This window comes from Petaurus breviceps, unplaced genomic scaffold, assembly GCF_028583685.1.
Source record: "Petaurus breviceps papuanus isolate PSGF00001 unplaced genomic scaffold, PetGlider_PUasm1.0 90760, whole genome shotgun sequence".
NCBI classification, from domain to species: domain Eukaryota; kingdom Metazoa; phylum Chordata; class Mammalia; order Diprotodontia; family Petauridae; genus Petaurus; species Petaurus breviceps.
In genome coordinates this window covers 3,063,362-3,079,525 of record NW_027187338.1, presented here as the reverse complement: position 1 = coordinate 3,079,525, position 16,164 = coordinate 3,063,362, and the positions used below count along the sequence as shown (strand labels likewise).

The 16,164-nt window shown below is 48.1% G+C and overlaps 1 protein-coding gene across 2 annotated transcripts in view; it reads right to left on the bottom strand.

Moving 5' to 3' along the window:
• Positions 1-15,534, bottom strand: part of LOC138146201 (protein argonaute-1) — a 35,511-nt gene extending 19,977 nt beyond the window's left edge. The window contains exons 1-8 of one of the 2 annotated variants that reach the window (XM_069067928.1): positions 15,373-15,534; positions 7,927-8,110; positions 6,763-6,883; positions 6,013-6,194; positions 4,983-5,119; positions 4,195-4,329; positions 3,916-4,003; positions 3,070-3,217 (exon numbers count right to left, since the gene is read on the bottom strand). In XM_069067928.1, the coding sequence (XP_068924029.1) occupies positions 3,070-3,217; positions 3,916-4,003; positions 4,195-4,329; positions 4,983-5,119; positions 6,013-6,194; positions 6,763-6,883; positions 7,927-8,110; positions 15,373-15,397 (1,020 nt within the window). In that variant the 5' untranslated portion in view covers positions 15,398-15,534. The remainder of the gene's footprint in view (positions 1-3,069; positions 3,218-3,915; positions 4,004-4,194; positions 4,330-4,982; positions 5,120-6,012; positions 6,195-6,762; positions 6,884-7,926; positions 8,111-15,372) is intronic. The other variant, XM_069067927.1, reaches the window with a different exon arrangement.
• Between the last annotated feature and the right edge of the window lie 630 nt (positions 15,535-16,164).

Here is a 16,164-nt window from a genome sequence, read left to right as displayed (position 1 = left end):
GGGACTTCAGAATGCACTCATCTCAAAAGGTTATAAACAGCTGCCCACTGTCATTTTTGTCTGCTTTTAACATTGCTATTCTGCTGTGGGACAACTTAAGATAGAGAGCTAGACTTCACAGAGAATTAAAAAACCTAGGTTCAAGTCCCTATCCTGATTATGATTTTAGGTAAGCCAGTCCTCTTCTCAGACTCTGTTACCTTATCCTTTGAATGGGAATGCTACTACTGTCTGCCCCAAAAGGCTTGTACTTGGATCAAAGAGACGACCTCTGTAAGCTCTGTAAATTTGGAATTCTTACTCTCTTGTTAGTTCCCTATGGACAGAGATTAGGACTCAGTTACTGTTTCTGGAAAGAACATAGCCCAGGTGGATGTGATTCGTCCCTTTCCTGAATATAGCTGGGCTCACTTGTTACTAGAACATTACTACCTAGTGAGCTCCATGGGTCTCTCTGTTGCCTTTAACATCAAGCACAGGGCCCTGCATACAGTAGACACTTAATGAACACTTGAGTTGAGCAAGGCTTCCTGAAGATATTCCCCCACCACAGGACCCTTCCCTACCACACTGGACTCAGGTGGCTAATAGTACCTGGGTCCAAACACTGATAGAAGGATGAAGAGGGGAAATGAGATATTAACATAGCCCCAGAGCTTGCTGAGAAGAGGGGGAGGAAGAAAGATGTAGAATCATCAACCAGAGATCAATCATTTGCTATAAAAGAATCTATAGAGTGATTAATTCAGACCTGGCTAATCAGGAATACAGGGAATATTTGAGACTCTATTCACGTAGTAGCCCTGACAACAGGTAAATTCTGGAACTTTCAAGCATCCAAACTATTGCAGGGATGACAACTGTGATGGGCTGTCCATGCTGTCTGAATGCCAAATGTGCACTTGCCTAAAAGATTCTTTTACAAAGAACTCACACAAGGCAAGTGCTCACAAGGAGGTCAGAAGCAGCCATACTAGGACACTCTCAAGGTCTATCTGAAGAACTTTGGAATTGATTGTGAGACATGGGAGATGATGGCACAGACTGCCCAGCATGGTGTGCCCTCATCAAAGAGGGCACTGTGCTCCATGAGTAAAGCAGCACTGCTATATCTCAAAAGAAAGGTGAAATGTGCAAATTTAGAGACATCTCCACTCCAAATGTTCACATGGGCTATTTGTGCCCACCTGTAGTAAAACCTTCCAACCTCGTATTGATCTGATCAGCCACAGGTGACACACTGTAACTTGACCCCGACATAGTGAAGTCATTTTGGTCCTCTTCAAGGACGAAGGACAACAACCAACCATGCTACTGGCTCAAGCCAGGAACTGAAATAAAATTAATAAATTATACTGCTGCTTACACTCTTATGGTCCTGGTTAAATGTCTGAGGAAAGCAAAGCTTTGGGAGTCTGGATAATAACAGACTACGATTTTATAGCTTTATGGTTGACAAAGTACCTTCACATCTATAATCTTATTTAATTCTCACGACAACACTTAAGGAAGAAAACAGAAAAAAACACAACTCGAAGACCTACAAAGTGCTGTCCTCACAACAAGTCTGTGAAACCCCTAATTCAAGCCCTGTTATCTTTATTTTAAAGGTGAGGAAATTAGGCTTAATAAAAGACACTTACTTGTCCAAGGATACCCAAGAAGTGTCAGTACTGGGACTTGAACCTAAGACCTTTGGAGTCCAGCATTTCTACAATACAACACTGGTCTAGAGATGATGATTATATTTTGCTTTCTGGTACAGAAATCCAAAAAGTTTCAGTTATAATGAGCAGGCATAAGCAATCAAAAAGAAGGCAGGGGCTTTCAAATGATATTCTTTGGGAGTTACAATGTAAACAAAACAATTAATTTGGTAATCTTTAATTCCTAGAGCTGACATTAACATTCTGTATTCCCTAAAATTTGACTTTGCAGAATTTCTAGGAGCCTATGTCACTGACTGTGCTCCCCAATTACTTCTACCTCAGTTTCACCAATTTTTCAATAAATGCACCCCCTGAGTACTTTATTTCTATTCCCTTTCTTGGTTCCTTTCCCATTATCTCTGGAATCTCACTCCTTTTTGAGTTTCTTTGTCTCAAAAAATGACTAGATTATTTGACCTTAGAAGTGACCTTAGAGCCAATTTCCTCCCTTCCCTTTGGCAGTTTTGTTCTTTTACAGATCTCACAGATCTCCCCAAAATAGCAAGAAAAAAGCCTGAGACACCCAAGGGAGCTGGTCCAGACTCTTGCTGGAAGATTCAGTAAAGAATACTACATGAGACCTTTTGATCCAGGGGGTTGGAACAAGCATGTAGTCACTGTCATTTCTCTTTGTAGACCATTAAGGTAGAGAAGAAGGGTGCACTGAAACAAAGACAGCTTACCTTCTCTGCATTTGTCTCTGGGGATATTTTGTAACTTATATACTAATGTTTAAGTATTGAATTTTAGATGTAAAGGACAACTGTTTTTCTTTTGTAACTACATGATTTTTAGATGTTTGCTATTTTAAAGCAAGATGTGATTACTTGTGATATAAACACTTTTCAAAAGGAATACATCTATCTTTTAGCAAAAGTCATTGGGAAGACAGAATTCAGTTTATAGGTTAACATTTTGGGAGCATATCTCTTCTATAGAGTAAGGCAAACCTGTATGACCAAAAGGTTTTAGGTCCTGTGGGGATCCCAGCTACAGAAAGGAGGGAAGAATAAAAGGGTGAGAAGGAGAGGTGTAGGTCTCTGACACCTCAGTCCTGAAAAAACTGCCCAACAAGTCCTCTATTAAGCACTAAATTACCCAGCCTGTTCCACTGATTTGGGGTGGGGATGAAAAAAATCTGGCAGCTTTGTGGTCTGAGGGCAGGTAAAGATGACAGAAGAACTAGGTTCCATTTACCCCAATCCACCTAATGCCTCTGGACCTAAAGCCACTAAGACCCCTCAATTTCCCAATCTGCAAAATGGGAGACATGAGGAAAAGAAGGCAAGAGTATGGGAAGAGGATTGGGGATGGCTGGGAAGGTATGGGAGAGAGGTTCAGTGGGAAGGAGGGGCCTCACCTCCAAAGGCAGGTAGGTATGTTTTTGTTCCTGGCCAACCTGCAGGCATGGCAAGTGGGGGTACTTAAGTTGTAGGTTGTACTTCTGCTTGAAATACTGAGCTACAGTACACTCTACTGTCTGTCCACTCTCCAACTGCAAGGGAAACCTATGGGCAAAGGAAGCATGTTAGCAAGTTATTCCCCTTGAACCACATCCCCACTCCCCCTATCTCTAGAAATACCAGGCTCTTCCCCCTTTCTCTGACCATTGCTAACTTCTCAAATGTAAAGAGAAGAGCTAAAGTAGATGGGGCTGAGGGCAGAGATAGAGGAGAGAAGAGCCAGGCAGACTCGAAGCCTTGTGAGGAGACATGAAAGCCTGTCATAGCATTGAGCTCCAAAGATATGGGGTAGGAATTTAGCATACCTAAGTGCCCCTAAAAGAAACAGGCTAATGAGGTTGGAGTGAGGGTCAAATGTCTTGCCCCGTCTGTTCCAAGCCTTCACCACCCCTACCTCTCCCAGACACAGGCAGCCAGGAAAGTTTCAGAGTTCTTTGCCCCAGCTTCAGGAAAAATCCCAGAAGTTACTTAAAGGTCTGGAGCCAGGAAGCAAAAAGATGTCTGTGATGAAACAGGGGGCTGTTTTTGTCTGTGTATGTATAGCAGGTGGGAAGGCCACAGGAATACAAGATCACACAATCACCCTAGGACAGGCAGATGGGCCAAATCCCAGGGCTCATCGCTAGAAGAAGGGCTATCAGGTTTCTGGGCCCTCTACCACTTTCCTCATGCCCCCATCCTAGCAGCTGGGTAATCACTCAGCATCCGCTCCTGGATGTGAGCCAGAAACCCTGCCCACTTACGTCTGGTGGCTGGCAGGCCGGCGGGTGACGTTACATACTCGGTATTTCCTCTTCATCTGCCCACAATGGGTCACCTCCACCTTGAGGCCTGGGTGGGGAAGGGAAGATAGAGAAATAGGAGAAATTTTAAGAGAGGAGTCTTATCAGGAATGGACTCAGCAGCCACCATCCCCTCAAAACTACCCAACATCACAAAGGCCAATTTTTATACCTCAACACATTGCTCTTCCTGTGGTGGAACCCACTTTGTCCCCAGCCTCATTTGCATTTAACACTCACCTTTGATCTCCTTGGTGAATCGAACTCTCTGGGAGTCAGTGAGTGGCTTGGGCTGCTCATCGATGTTCCTTATGTCAAGCACCTCACACATAAACTCAATTACTGGCTGTGCTTTGTAGAAAGCGGTGGCCGAAACTGCAGGGATTAGGCAAGAGATAACTCAGAGAAAGTTGGAGGTCTGACTTAAGGGAAACCTCTATTCCAAGGGAGAAAGGCTCCTATGTCTTAGAATCCCAGGATTTAAAGCTTAAATTCAGCACTCCTCACGTCCAGTGGTTTCCATATTAGACTCTAGAGTTATTTCAAGGAGTTTGAGAAGCTATGTGCCATGGCACTTACCATTATCATTTTGATCTTTATTTAGCTCCAACAAAATATGCACTATAACTTTATTTAGGTGAACATACCTTCTATGGATTAAAAAAATATTATGTCTTGCACCTCTATGTACTTTTCAAACATGTGAAGGCTGTTGTGATGAAATACAAACTCACTGAAAGCATTACTGAATTAAAAGTAGCTAGTCATCTTGCATTTCCTTCCTCAGTGGCTACAACTATAATGAAGGGAAGGGTCTGTGTTGAAGTTACGAAGGGTTCCCCCATATTTAAAAAGGTTTGGAGTCTTGCATTTAGTCCAGCTCCTTGATTTTAGAAATAAAGAGACCTCTGGCTCCTCCAGAGCAGAGGATAGAGCAAGGTGGGAGGGTGGAGAAACACTGACACTGACTACAGAACTGGGAAGGCTTCCCCCCCCCCCCCCCCCCCGCCGCCCTCCCTGTTACTTACCATCAATATTCAACATCATTTTCCACATGGCTGGTCGCACAGACTGGTGAAAGCCAAACCAGACTTCACGCCCACCCCCCAGAGGGTGGTAGTATCCCTCAGGGGGAGAGAAGAAGGAACGACCAACAGGAGTGTACCTAGGAGGGATAGGTAGAGACCTGTCCCTCCAGCATAACATGACCAACTCCCTCCCCACCCATTAAGTAAAAGCCATGGGCCAAGAGACTGGACACCCAGGTTCTAATACAATCTCTGGCTCCTCCCTTGTTGGTGTCCAGGGGAGAGAGCATCTGTCCCTTTTTAGGTGTTCCTTTTCTTTTCCAAGAGGTATGGATTCAGAGAGTACCAAGAAGATAAAACATGGAGAAGGACTTAGAACCCTTCAGAAGGGAGAGATGATGGAGATATGTCTCATTTGCCCTCATCCTCCTATTCCCCTCCTGGGGAATAAGAATAAAGCCCTGGGGGGTGGCCAGGTAGCACAGTGAGTAAGAGCACTGGCCCCAGAGTCGGGATGACCTGGGATCGAATCCGGGCTCAGACACTTAGCACCCACCCAGAAACACCTGGCCGTTTAACCTTGAGCAAGTTACTTAAACCCAATTGTTAGAGGAGGCCAGGTGGCTCAGTAAGAGCACCAGCCCCAGAGTCAGGATGACCTGGGATCGAATCCCCAGAGTCAGGATGACCTGGGATCGAATCCCCAGAGTCAGGATGACCTGGGATCGAATCTGGGCTCAGATACTCAGCACCACACCCAGAAATAACTGGCTGTGTAACCTTGAGCAAGTTACTTAACCCCAATTGCTTTAAAAAAACAAAAAAAAGAAAAGAAAAGAATAAAGCCCTGGGAGCTAGGCAGAGGGATAATAATTCTTATTCAAGGCCCTTACTACTTCTTACCACAACATCCAAAATACCCTTCCCAACCAACCTGGGTGTCTCCTTTCCCTATTTCACTATGACCTTTTCCACAAACTGAGCAGTGGTCATTTGCTCAGAGTCCCAGGGAGTTCCCTCATCTGAGTACCTCATAGATGCCAGGTGCCTCATGGCTACATCCAGTGCCTGCACAGACTCCAAGGGGACAGGAATCTGGCCACTGACCAGGGCCTCATGAAGCATACGCCAGCTGACAATGGCCATCCATTTGATGGAAACCTTGAAGATCCGATCCTTTCCTTCACCAGGGATTGTCACCTCGAAATCCACCTTTGGTTGAAAATAGGGTAAAGGAAGGGAAGAGAGCTAGCTAGCACTCATATCCTTGTTCCTACTGACCCCTCCTAGACTATAAAGGCCATGAAGTCAGGGTCCACATTTTACCTAAACTTTCTATCTTCCCAGAGCCCAATGCAAGATTATGCACACAGTAGAAACATGACAACTATGTTTAAAGAATGAATGAATCAATGCCCTCTCACTCCCAGATCCCCAATTCATCCTCAAACACAACTCCTTCAGCTATTGGGTGTCTATATAAACGGGCTGTCCTATTCAATCCTGCCTTTAATCCAAGCTCAGTCAATCTTTGGGACCTGAGGTGGGAAGAGAAAGTTGCCAAACGATCTCCAGAAGGAAGTTCTATAGAGCTAATCTTGGTCCCCTCCACTGGAAACCCAGAGTCCCTTATTTCAGGCAATGTGCTTTAAGCTGGGTTAAGCAAGAGGACAGAAGGCTTTGTGCTTAGCCCTAAGCCCATGCTGTGGGTTACATATCTTTCTTCCCCCACACTGTGCCATGGAAACACATCAGTTCCATACAATTTCTGGCCCCTTACCCTCTCATTGCCAATAGGCAAGGCAGTAACTGTGTAGATGTTCTTCTTTCCATCATAGACAGGTTTGCGGTCACCAAAAATCTGGGGCTTGAAGTGCTGAACCATATACTCCACCACCTCTCTGCAGGGGAAGAGAAGAGAGAAACTCATAGAGTCCTTAGCTCCAGAAAGTCTTGCGAAACCACCTACCCTACCACTGTCCCTCAATCTCCAGTACTCAAGGGGAAAAGGTACCCCAGGGCCACAAATGCACTTAACAATATATTTCATGATGATAGAGTGTTTCACAATTTACAAAGCACTTTCTCTGCCTGTTAATAGCCCTATGAAACAATTACTATCAAGGAATTATTATCCCCATTTTATAGATGAGGAAACTGAGGTTCAAGGTTTCTCAGGATCACAAAGCTAGACAGTGCCACAGTTAGATTTCAAATCCTCTCCTTCCAGAACCATGGATGCTCTGTCCCTCTAGACTACTCCAATTTTTTCCCTCACCCTCAATTCTAAAGGGTTCCTTCAACTAGAAAAGTATGTGGGTTATGAATATACCTACTAGTACTGAGGTGACCAGGGTTCAGGATTCCACCCCACAACTCTTTCTAGAGGTCAGAATTTGGTCTAGCTAGAAGAAGGAAGACCCTTTGTAATCCCAATAGAGTCATGATAAGATAGAGGAGTTTAAGACAACACCCACCCCATCGATCTTGGTGCATTATCACCTTAGTGCCTTTGCTTTCTCATCACATTCATTAGAATTGGTCAGGAGCAGGGGAGGAGAGGTAGGGACAAAATACACAGTCTACCCACAATGTGGGTGGGAAAGGGAAAATAAGGAAGGAGGTTGAGGAGAAGGAATATGGACCTCAAGGTCTCGCCTTAGTCAGGAAGAGGAGAGACAGGAAGTTCCAAGTCAGAGAGAGGAGGTAGAGGGGTTCCAAGTCAAAAAGGAGAGAAGGGGGGGGGGGTTCCAGGAAATGACAGGGGGTTCTGAGCAAGAGAAGGGAGGGACAAAGACTCCCAAGTTGGACAGAAGAGGGACATGGGGTTCTAATTCAGGGAGAAGAGGATGTGTGGGGGGGAGAGGGGGAGGTTCCAAATCAGGAAAAGGAGATCTTGCAGGCCAAGGGGTGGGGCTTCAAGGGGCTGCAATACTTGCCTTACCTGTTGACTCTGCGGGGACACTTGTCCGGTTTGATGTCCACTTCATAGTGGTAGACGTCGATCTTGGGGATGTCTACCTCGAAATAGTTGGCCAAGAGTTTGATGGGCTTGCCTACGGTGCCTATCCCAGGCCGTCTCGGGGCCTGGAACACCTGCTGCAGGGGGGGCAGGTAGGTGCCTGCAGCTACAGGAGAACAGAGCAAAGGAGCTCAGGCAGAGAAGCCACCAATTCAATTCAGTTCAGTTCAGTTAAACAAACATTAAGGGTCAGATCAGGGAGAAATCCCTTTTGGGGGAGCAGGGTTTGTTAGGAAAGGCTTCATGAAAGTTTATACTCAAATTGGGCCTTAAAGAAAGGGGCTTTCCACAAGCAACCAAGTATCCTGGGGGAAACCTAGCCCTGTTTGTACAGAGGAGGTGGCTGTAGTTACTATGGCCTGACCTCCTCTAACCAAGCCTCCATCAAGTGCAGGATGCCCAGACTTCTCCACACAATTCTCTATTCTCAATTGCCCATTTGAAGGGTTTTATGTCTAACCACTGGGTAAAGGTCTTCCCACTATATAACATCTTAGTGTAAAATTCAAACAGTTCACCTACTACTATATCCATAGACCCAGTCTATTCCTTAACCTGACCTTGGGGCCTCAGGACTAGCATTCTGTACCAAAAGTGTCACTGAGGAAAGCCTCCAGAGGAGCCCCTGGGACACAGAGCTCTTGGGTCTTTCAAAGAAAGAGAACACAGGGGAGTCTGGGAGGTAGGAGGGAAAGATCTTCTTTGTAGGATGCTTTAACTCTCATCCCCCTCCGCCACCCTACCCCACAGCTAGATGTCTAATTTTCCCTACTTCAATCAGGACCTAAAGTCTGCTTTCTGCCTTCCCCTCCCCCCCACCTCTCCATAGCGAAAGCACCAAGTCTTCTCCTCTTTCCTTCCCTTCCTCTCCCTCCCTCCAGAATCGATTCCTGCAGACAGACAGAAGGGGCCCTAGGGGCGGGGCCAGCTTTGGCCTCTCTGATCCCCCTGGGTTTCCAAGGCTGCCTGTTTGGTCTGCCTTTCTTTCTCCTTTCCACAGAAAACACCCCCCCCAACCCCATTCTCCAGCTGGGGGGAAGGGGGTCACTGTCAGGCTCTGAGCCTGCTTTGTCTTCCTTCGGTTATTGTTTAATCTCACTGGGGTCCCAGGGCCTGGGGGAGGGTGGGGTAATAAAACCAGCCCAGATCAGACACAGGGAGACAGACAAGACACCTCCCCCCAGGCTCAGCTTTCACTGTCTGGATAGCAGGGCCCCTCCCCCCAGCCCCAACACCAAAAACTACTGTCCTATCTCTTCTGGGGGGCAGTATAGGTCAGGGAGAGTTCAGAGTAAAGGAAGGATAATGGGGGCACTAACAGCTCCCACATTCCCACCGTCCCCTCCTAGTTTCAGAGACCAAGAGATAACTTCCTTCTTTCTCCAACATCCACCTGCTTGAAAAACCCTCTCCCATCAGTTCCTTAACTGGATACCATCTGGAAACTGGGAAGGCCCCCAGTGCTAGGCCCCTACTTTCGTCAATTCTCTTAATCCCCAAGGCTCTCTTAGGGTACTCAGAGCCCAGCTTCCAGGTGACTAAAGTGCCACTTTCCTAGCCCAGAGAAAAGTTTGCTCCCTCTCCCTCCTGCCTGGTCGCCCCTACCCCCAACTTTTCCCATCAAGCATAGGCCAGACACACATGCAGACGTGCACTAGATAGTAAATGCTAGAGACCCAGCTGCAGAAGTTGACAGCCACACAGAAGCAGACATGGTGCCTGACACACAGTAGACAATCAATAAATGTTTGTTGACTATATGAATGGACAATGACAAAGAGCCGTATAAACCCAGGTCCAGATAGAGCTCTGTAGATTCAGACATAGAATCACAGGCTGTTGGAGTTGGAAGGGGCCTCAGAGAACATCTAGCCCAATCCCTTTCATTTGATGGATGAAGAAACCAGGGCTCAGAAAGGAGAAGGGCCCAAGGTTACACAACTGCAAAGCTGGTACTCAAACCCTGCTCTTCTGACCTGCTCTCTCCAGCACACCAGGCTAGACAGATGCAAATGTAAAAACACACACACACACACACAGCAGCAGCAGCAGCAGCAGCACATGGACACTGCAGACAAAAAATGCACAGAGAGGGCCCTGGTCCTTCTCCAGCCACTTAGAGGTTTCATAATCTGCTGGTTTTTTCAGTAGCCTAAGTAGGAGAGTCCCCCCCCCCCGCCTTCAGCCCACCCTCTAAGGAGAGGATAGCAGGGCCCTTCCCCCCAGTCCTGACACCAGAAACTACTACCCTATCCCTTCCAGGGGGGCAGGGATAGGTCAGGGAGAATTCAGGGTAAAGAAGGGACAATGGGGGCACTACAGCTCCTACATCCTCACTGTCCCCTCCTAGTGTCAGAATTGTGGACTTCAGAGACCAAAAGAGAGACACCCTCCTTTCTCTTCCCAGATCCACAGTGCACAGAACACACCTGCTCAAAAAGCCCTCTCCTGCTAAGGGGACCTCCTCCCTATCACTTATAGCAGGATCTAGAACAGGGGTTCATAACCTGGGGCCCGCGAATATGCTCTCTAATATTTTGACAACTGTATTTCAATAGAATTGATTGCCCTTATAATGTTACATGTTTTATTTTCTGCATTAAAAAAATTTTTCTGAGAAAGGGTCCATAGACTTTACCTGACTGCCAGAGGAGGTCCATGGCCCCCCATAAGATGAAGAATCCCAGCCCTAGAACCTACTACTGTAAGGGTCTTAAACTACAAGCACAAAGATTTCTTCCTCCCTACAGGCTGACCTCTGGGTTAGGGAGGTCTGTCCAGTTGAAGAGCCTCAAGGCATATAGTCCTAGGGGAAGAATCCAGCTCCCAGGGGTAGCTAGAGCAGACATCCTGGTTCAATCTTAGTCTAAGGCAAGATAACCATAAGCTTCCTGCACCCCCCCCAAAAAAACAAAAACAAAAACAAAACCAATAACAAAAAGTGCAGTTCAAGGTCCTAGAATTCATCTGAGTATCTGGGAGGAGGGGAGTCACAGCAGGTTGGGAGACAGAGAAAGGGCAAGCAGGCTGACTCCAAGGGGTGCCCTCCACCCCCACCTTCTCCTCTCTCCCTGGGGCTGACAGACGGGACTTTGTGATGCAGATGAGGGACTGGAACCCTGGGTCTTAGAGCTGGGGGGAGGGGGAACGGCCAGTCACACAAAGGGGGTAGTGGTGGTGCAGCAGACAAGATCAGGAGAGATATAACCCCCAAACACCTGTTTTCTACTCTCTTGTGCTCTTCCTGGCCACATGCTCCTGGGTGGGCAGAAGCCTGGCTCAGGGGCTCTGGGGTTGCTTCCCAGATCTTTGAAAAGACCCAGAATTTCACTCTTCCACCTCCAGTCCTTCCTCCTGATATGAGCAATATATTTGAATGAAGATAGGGGGCTGGAATTAGTTCTTAGAGATTTTGAGAAGAAAGAAAATCAAAGGTTGGTTATGTACATTAGAGACATGTGTTAGATGTGGGTTTCTTGGGAATGACAGCTTGAATAAGATCATGCTGAAGCCTGAAGAAGAATCACCTTGCACAAATTGATCAACCAACAATCATAAATCAAGTGTCTACTGTAAGATATCTCCTTCAACAGACACACATCTATAAAAACAGACATGTGCATACATGTACAAAGACACAGGCATGTATGGGCACATGCACAAACATGGTTGGGCACAGACATAGACCGAAAGAGAAACAGTCATGCAGAGGCCCAAGAACCTGAAAGTACCAATGCTCTCCCTCCCAGAAGGAAAAGAAACCCTGGTGAGGAGACAAAGAAAATTTGTGCCCCAAAGGGCTCTTCAGTTATCCATCCCTTCCTCCCAAACAGGAAAGTCCTTGGGGTTGACCAGTCTGGGGCATCTAGACTAAGTGGCTCCCCCTAGGTTAGAATTCTTCAAACAGAACCTAGTTGAAAACTTGTCTGGGATGTTTTCCCAAGAAACAACTGGGAAAGAAAAAAAAGTCGAAGCCCTACCCAGCTTGGTTATCAATTGATTTCAATACTGCTCTAAGGAAGGATAGACACCCATTCATAGGTCCAGCTACCTCCAAAGGGAACTCCATCTCCCTTCACCAGTGAGGTGAAAAAAAAAATACTTTACACCAAGAGAAGAAAGAGGTCTGGGTCACTAGACCTTTGCTCTAGGTCCCCTCCTCAATTCCATAAGGCAAACATTAAGCACCTACTGTGTACATCATTTAGCCTATTGCAAATCAGCCACCAGGACCAACTAAAAGCCATGGTTCACTGGAGTAAACGTAGTGTAGCACAGTAAACAGAATCCCAGGATTTGAAATGAGACCTAAGATAATACTGGCCTTTGCCACTTGATAGCTCTAGCTATGTGAGCCCAAGCAAGTCACTTAACTCCTTTGAGTGTTAACTTCATCTGTAAAATGGGTACAATACTTATACTGCCAAAAAATGGCTACTTAAACTGAAGTTGTCAGTGTTACAAAATTGCCTAAAACTCAGTAATACAGGCAGTACCCTAGCAATGCTGGTGTTATGAGAGACCCAAGTTTAAATCCTGCCTGGAGTACTTAATAGTCCTGTGATCATGGACAAGTCACTTTAACCTCTATGAACCTCAGTTTTCTCATCACAAAATTCTCATGAATCTCAGATAATTTGTGCAATGTACTTTAAAGCATTAACATAAATGTCAACTATTATTATTATTATGATATACCTAAAAGTGCTACATAAAGGTTACCTATTATTATATGGGGAACATGAGGCTAGTAGGGGAAAAATCCCCATCCATTCTTCAGCAACAGCCTTCAGTCCAGCCTGTCAGGTGTCTGCTTAAAGCTCCCTTTCAAACAGGTACTCAAGGTGCCAGGGTGGCAGGAGTGATCATGTTTAGCCTCCTATGGTAGCTATAGTTAGCTCCTATGGCAACTGTAGGGGGTTGTGGTAAGAAATGATTTGTCCTGAACCATAAGGGCGCTGCTGAGAAAGTACTTTGGCAATATAGGGAATGGACTTACTATTTACTAGTGTTATGAGTGATTCTGGGGAGGTCACTTAATCTCCCTCAACCTCAATTTCCTCATCTATAAAAGGTGGTAGGTAGCCCCTACCTCAACAAGAAGGGTGGTTGTGAGGACTAAATGAAATATTATATGTAAGGTGCTCTTAAAGCACTACATAAATGTTCACTGTAAAGGCACCATACTGTACAGGAAAGAGCAATGGACTTGGAGTTAGGAGAGAACAAGAGCTCAAATCCCACCCCTCAAGTTAGGTCACCAGGGTAAGCTACTTCAACTCTCCAGCCTTCAGTTTTCAAATGTGACTGACTACTGTAACCATTAACTAGCACTGACACTCTTAATTCTAGTCCTGCCTGCACCTGGCCTACCCATTCATGCTCCACTGTCTGAAGAAGAAATGTCAGTCCTTAAAGCCTTTCTAACTCCATGAGTGGCTGGGGGAGGGTCTATGGAATCAGTTTCCTAATGGCCACCTAGTTTGTGGAACAGAGAGAAGCAGGATAGCCTCCAAACCTCACCGAGTATCTAAACTCCAGCATTTTCAACTTCTGGATTGACTTGCCTCAGTTTCCCTCTATTTCTTCTTAAGCATGAAAAATGGGCCCGTGAAGCTGGTCTCCACCACCCCAACAAAAACTGACCTACAATGGGGTTAACTTAGTGGTAACACTCCCCATCTCTGGCCCTCAACCCCATCCTCCCCCAGTCCCCCAAAGTGTGTATAGTGGGAGGCAGCAGGGGCCTGGATTGTTTTGTGTCTAGGCCCCTGACAGCTGCTCTGGGTGGGGGAGGGGAGAACGCCGGCTGGCTCACTCCACAGACCCTTAGTGAAGGCAGGGCTGGGAAAGGGATTTTTTTTTGTTTTAATGTTCTGAAATCTTGACACCCAAAGACGTTCCAAACGAACCAGGCTTTGTGCATGGATTTAAATTCCTGGTTCTCCCCCACATACCGAAAGGGGAGGGGGGAAGAACACAAAACCTCACACACCTCCTCAATTCGAGGGGAGGGGGGTGGACCTGGGTATTCTCCAAACCTTCCAACAAACCAAACCCAGCAGGGAAAATCAGTGCTGATGTTAGAGGCAAACCCGGGGCCAAAAGGACTCTCTCCTCGGTTCCCAACCACTCCACCTCCCCATCAATATTCCAGAGCTAGGTTCCTTCTATCTCAGGAGCCCCTCTCCAAACCAGTGTTAGCATCTACTAGTGCCCGCCCCCATCCAATCAATGTCAGTTTCCAGGACGCTGAACTCTCACATCTGTCTCCACGAACTGAAATCAACATCAGCTTCTAGGCCTTGAAACCCTCACATTTCTGCCCCTCCAATTTCTCCTATGCAGCAGAGAAAGGATCTATTCCGGCCACCCCAAACGTAAGGCTTCCCTAGGATGCAGGACGGGGGAAACTCCCCCAAATCCTACAGCCTATGGAATCTCGGAGACGGGGTCTCCTCCCCCTGCCGCCCCCGCCCCCACCCCACCCGGACCCCAAACCGACCCAACCCCAACTAGCTCTGCGCATGCTCAGGGCCTGGGCGCCCCCCCCCCACCCCCACCCCTCACCACTTCTCTCCACCGCCCCCAGACCTCAGGCCCCTTCCCCCAATTCTACTTTTTTCAGCTGTGGGACACAAGAGCCGCCTTCTCTCACAGGATGTAGATAGAGCCGGATCCCCTAGCCCGCTCTCCATCCAAACCCCCAGCCTCAATCACAGCCTCTCTTCCCTTCCCCCACTGTAGCCCAAACACCAGGAGCATCTCCCCTCCCCGAAGGCTCATCCCTCTGCTCAGACTGAGTCCCCAGTTCTCTGGTTCCCCGCCCCAACACTACGAACGCATTCTCCTAAGCCCGAGTGATGTCCCTCATCCCACCTCGATGTCCCCCATTTCCCCAGGCCTGGGAACCCTAACAATCCTCAGGTACCACCAAAACCCATACTCATAGCCCTCCCCATGCTGTGCACACAGGATTTCCCTTGCAGCCAGGAGATACTCTCATCTCCGGAACCTCCGGGCCTCGATCCTCCTCCCCTCCACGAACACACAAGTCTCAGAATCCCAACAAGCCCCTTCCCCATAAATCCAAGCCTCTCCCCTCCCCCGCAGGTGCACGGAAGCCTCCCCCGCCACCTCCAGGCACATAAGACCCCCTTCTCAGATTGCAGACATACTGCCCCCACCATGCACACAGCCCCCCACGCAGGTGCACAGGCCTTTCTTCCCTTCCCTCCCAGTCATGCATACATCCATACCCACAAGTCCCTCTTCCCTTCTCTAGTGACACAGACCCTCACCCACCTACATACAGGGCCCCCATTCCCCACCAATGGCCCCCAGGCCTCTCCTCAAATAGGCCATTACCTGCTCCCGAGGGTCCCGCTTCCATCCCATATACCCGTGTGTAGGTCAGGCGGCTGGGAGAGAGTCTGGTGCACGGCGTGGGGGGGCCCGGGCCTCCGTCGCTCCCGTGGTTCCCGCTCCCGGGCCGGGCTCCGCTCCCCCCCCCCCCCCCCCGGCTGCTCCCGCCCGCCGCCGCCGCCGCCGCCGCCGCCGCCGCTGCCGCTGCTGCAAGCTCTCCCTGCAAGCAGCCGGCCAGCCCTAAGTGCGCAGGCGCGCCCTCCCCGGGGCCGAGAGGGTGGACGGGAACAAGTCAAGCCCGTCTCTCCTACAGCAACAAAGGCCAGCGGAGCAGGGAGGGAGCGAAGGCTCTCCTGTGGCCGCGCCCCCTACCGCCCAGTCGGTGGCGCTGCACGCCGAGCCCACTGTCAGGCTCGCGGCTCTGGGCTCTGGGCTTCGGGCTCCGCAGCTGAGCAGGTGGGATTGCATCTGCACCCCAGGGCTCTCCCACCGAGGGAGGGGCCCTGCTAGACTAGCATGGGGGAGGGGAGTCTGGAAACCGAGAGCGTAACACTGGCCCAGGGCCAGGATTCTCTCCAGCTCTAGTAGCCCAGAATCTTTTGTCTCACAGAGGCAGCCTGGGGCAACTGTACCTCTAGCACTCCCACCCACCCAAGGGATACAAGAAACATACATAGTTGCACCAGATCTGATCTTAAGGGGAACTTTGTTTAATGAAGCAAGTCAACTAGTCTCTGAACCTCAATTCCTTTATCTGCAAAATAGAGATAATATTGATGCTACCTATTCCCCAGG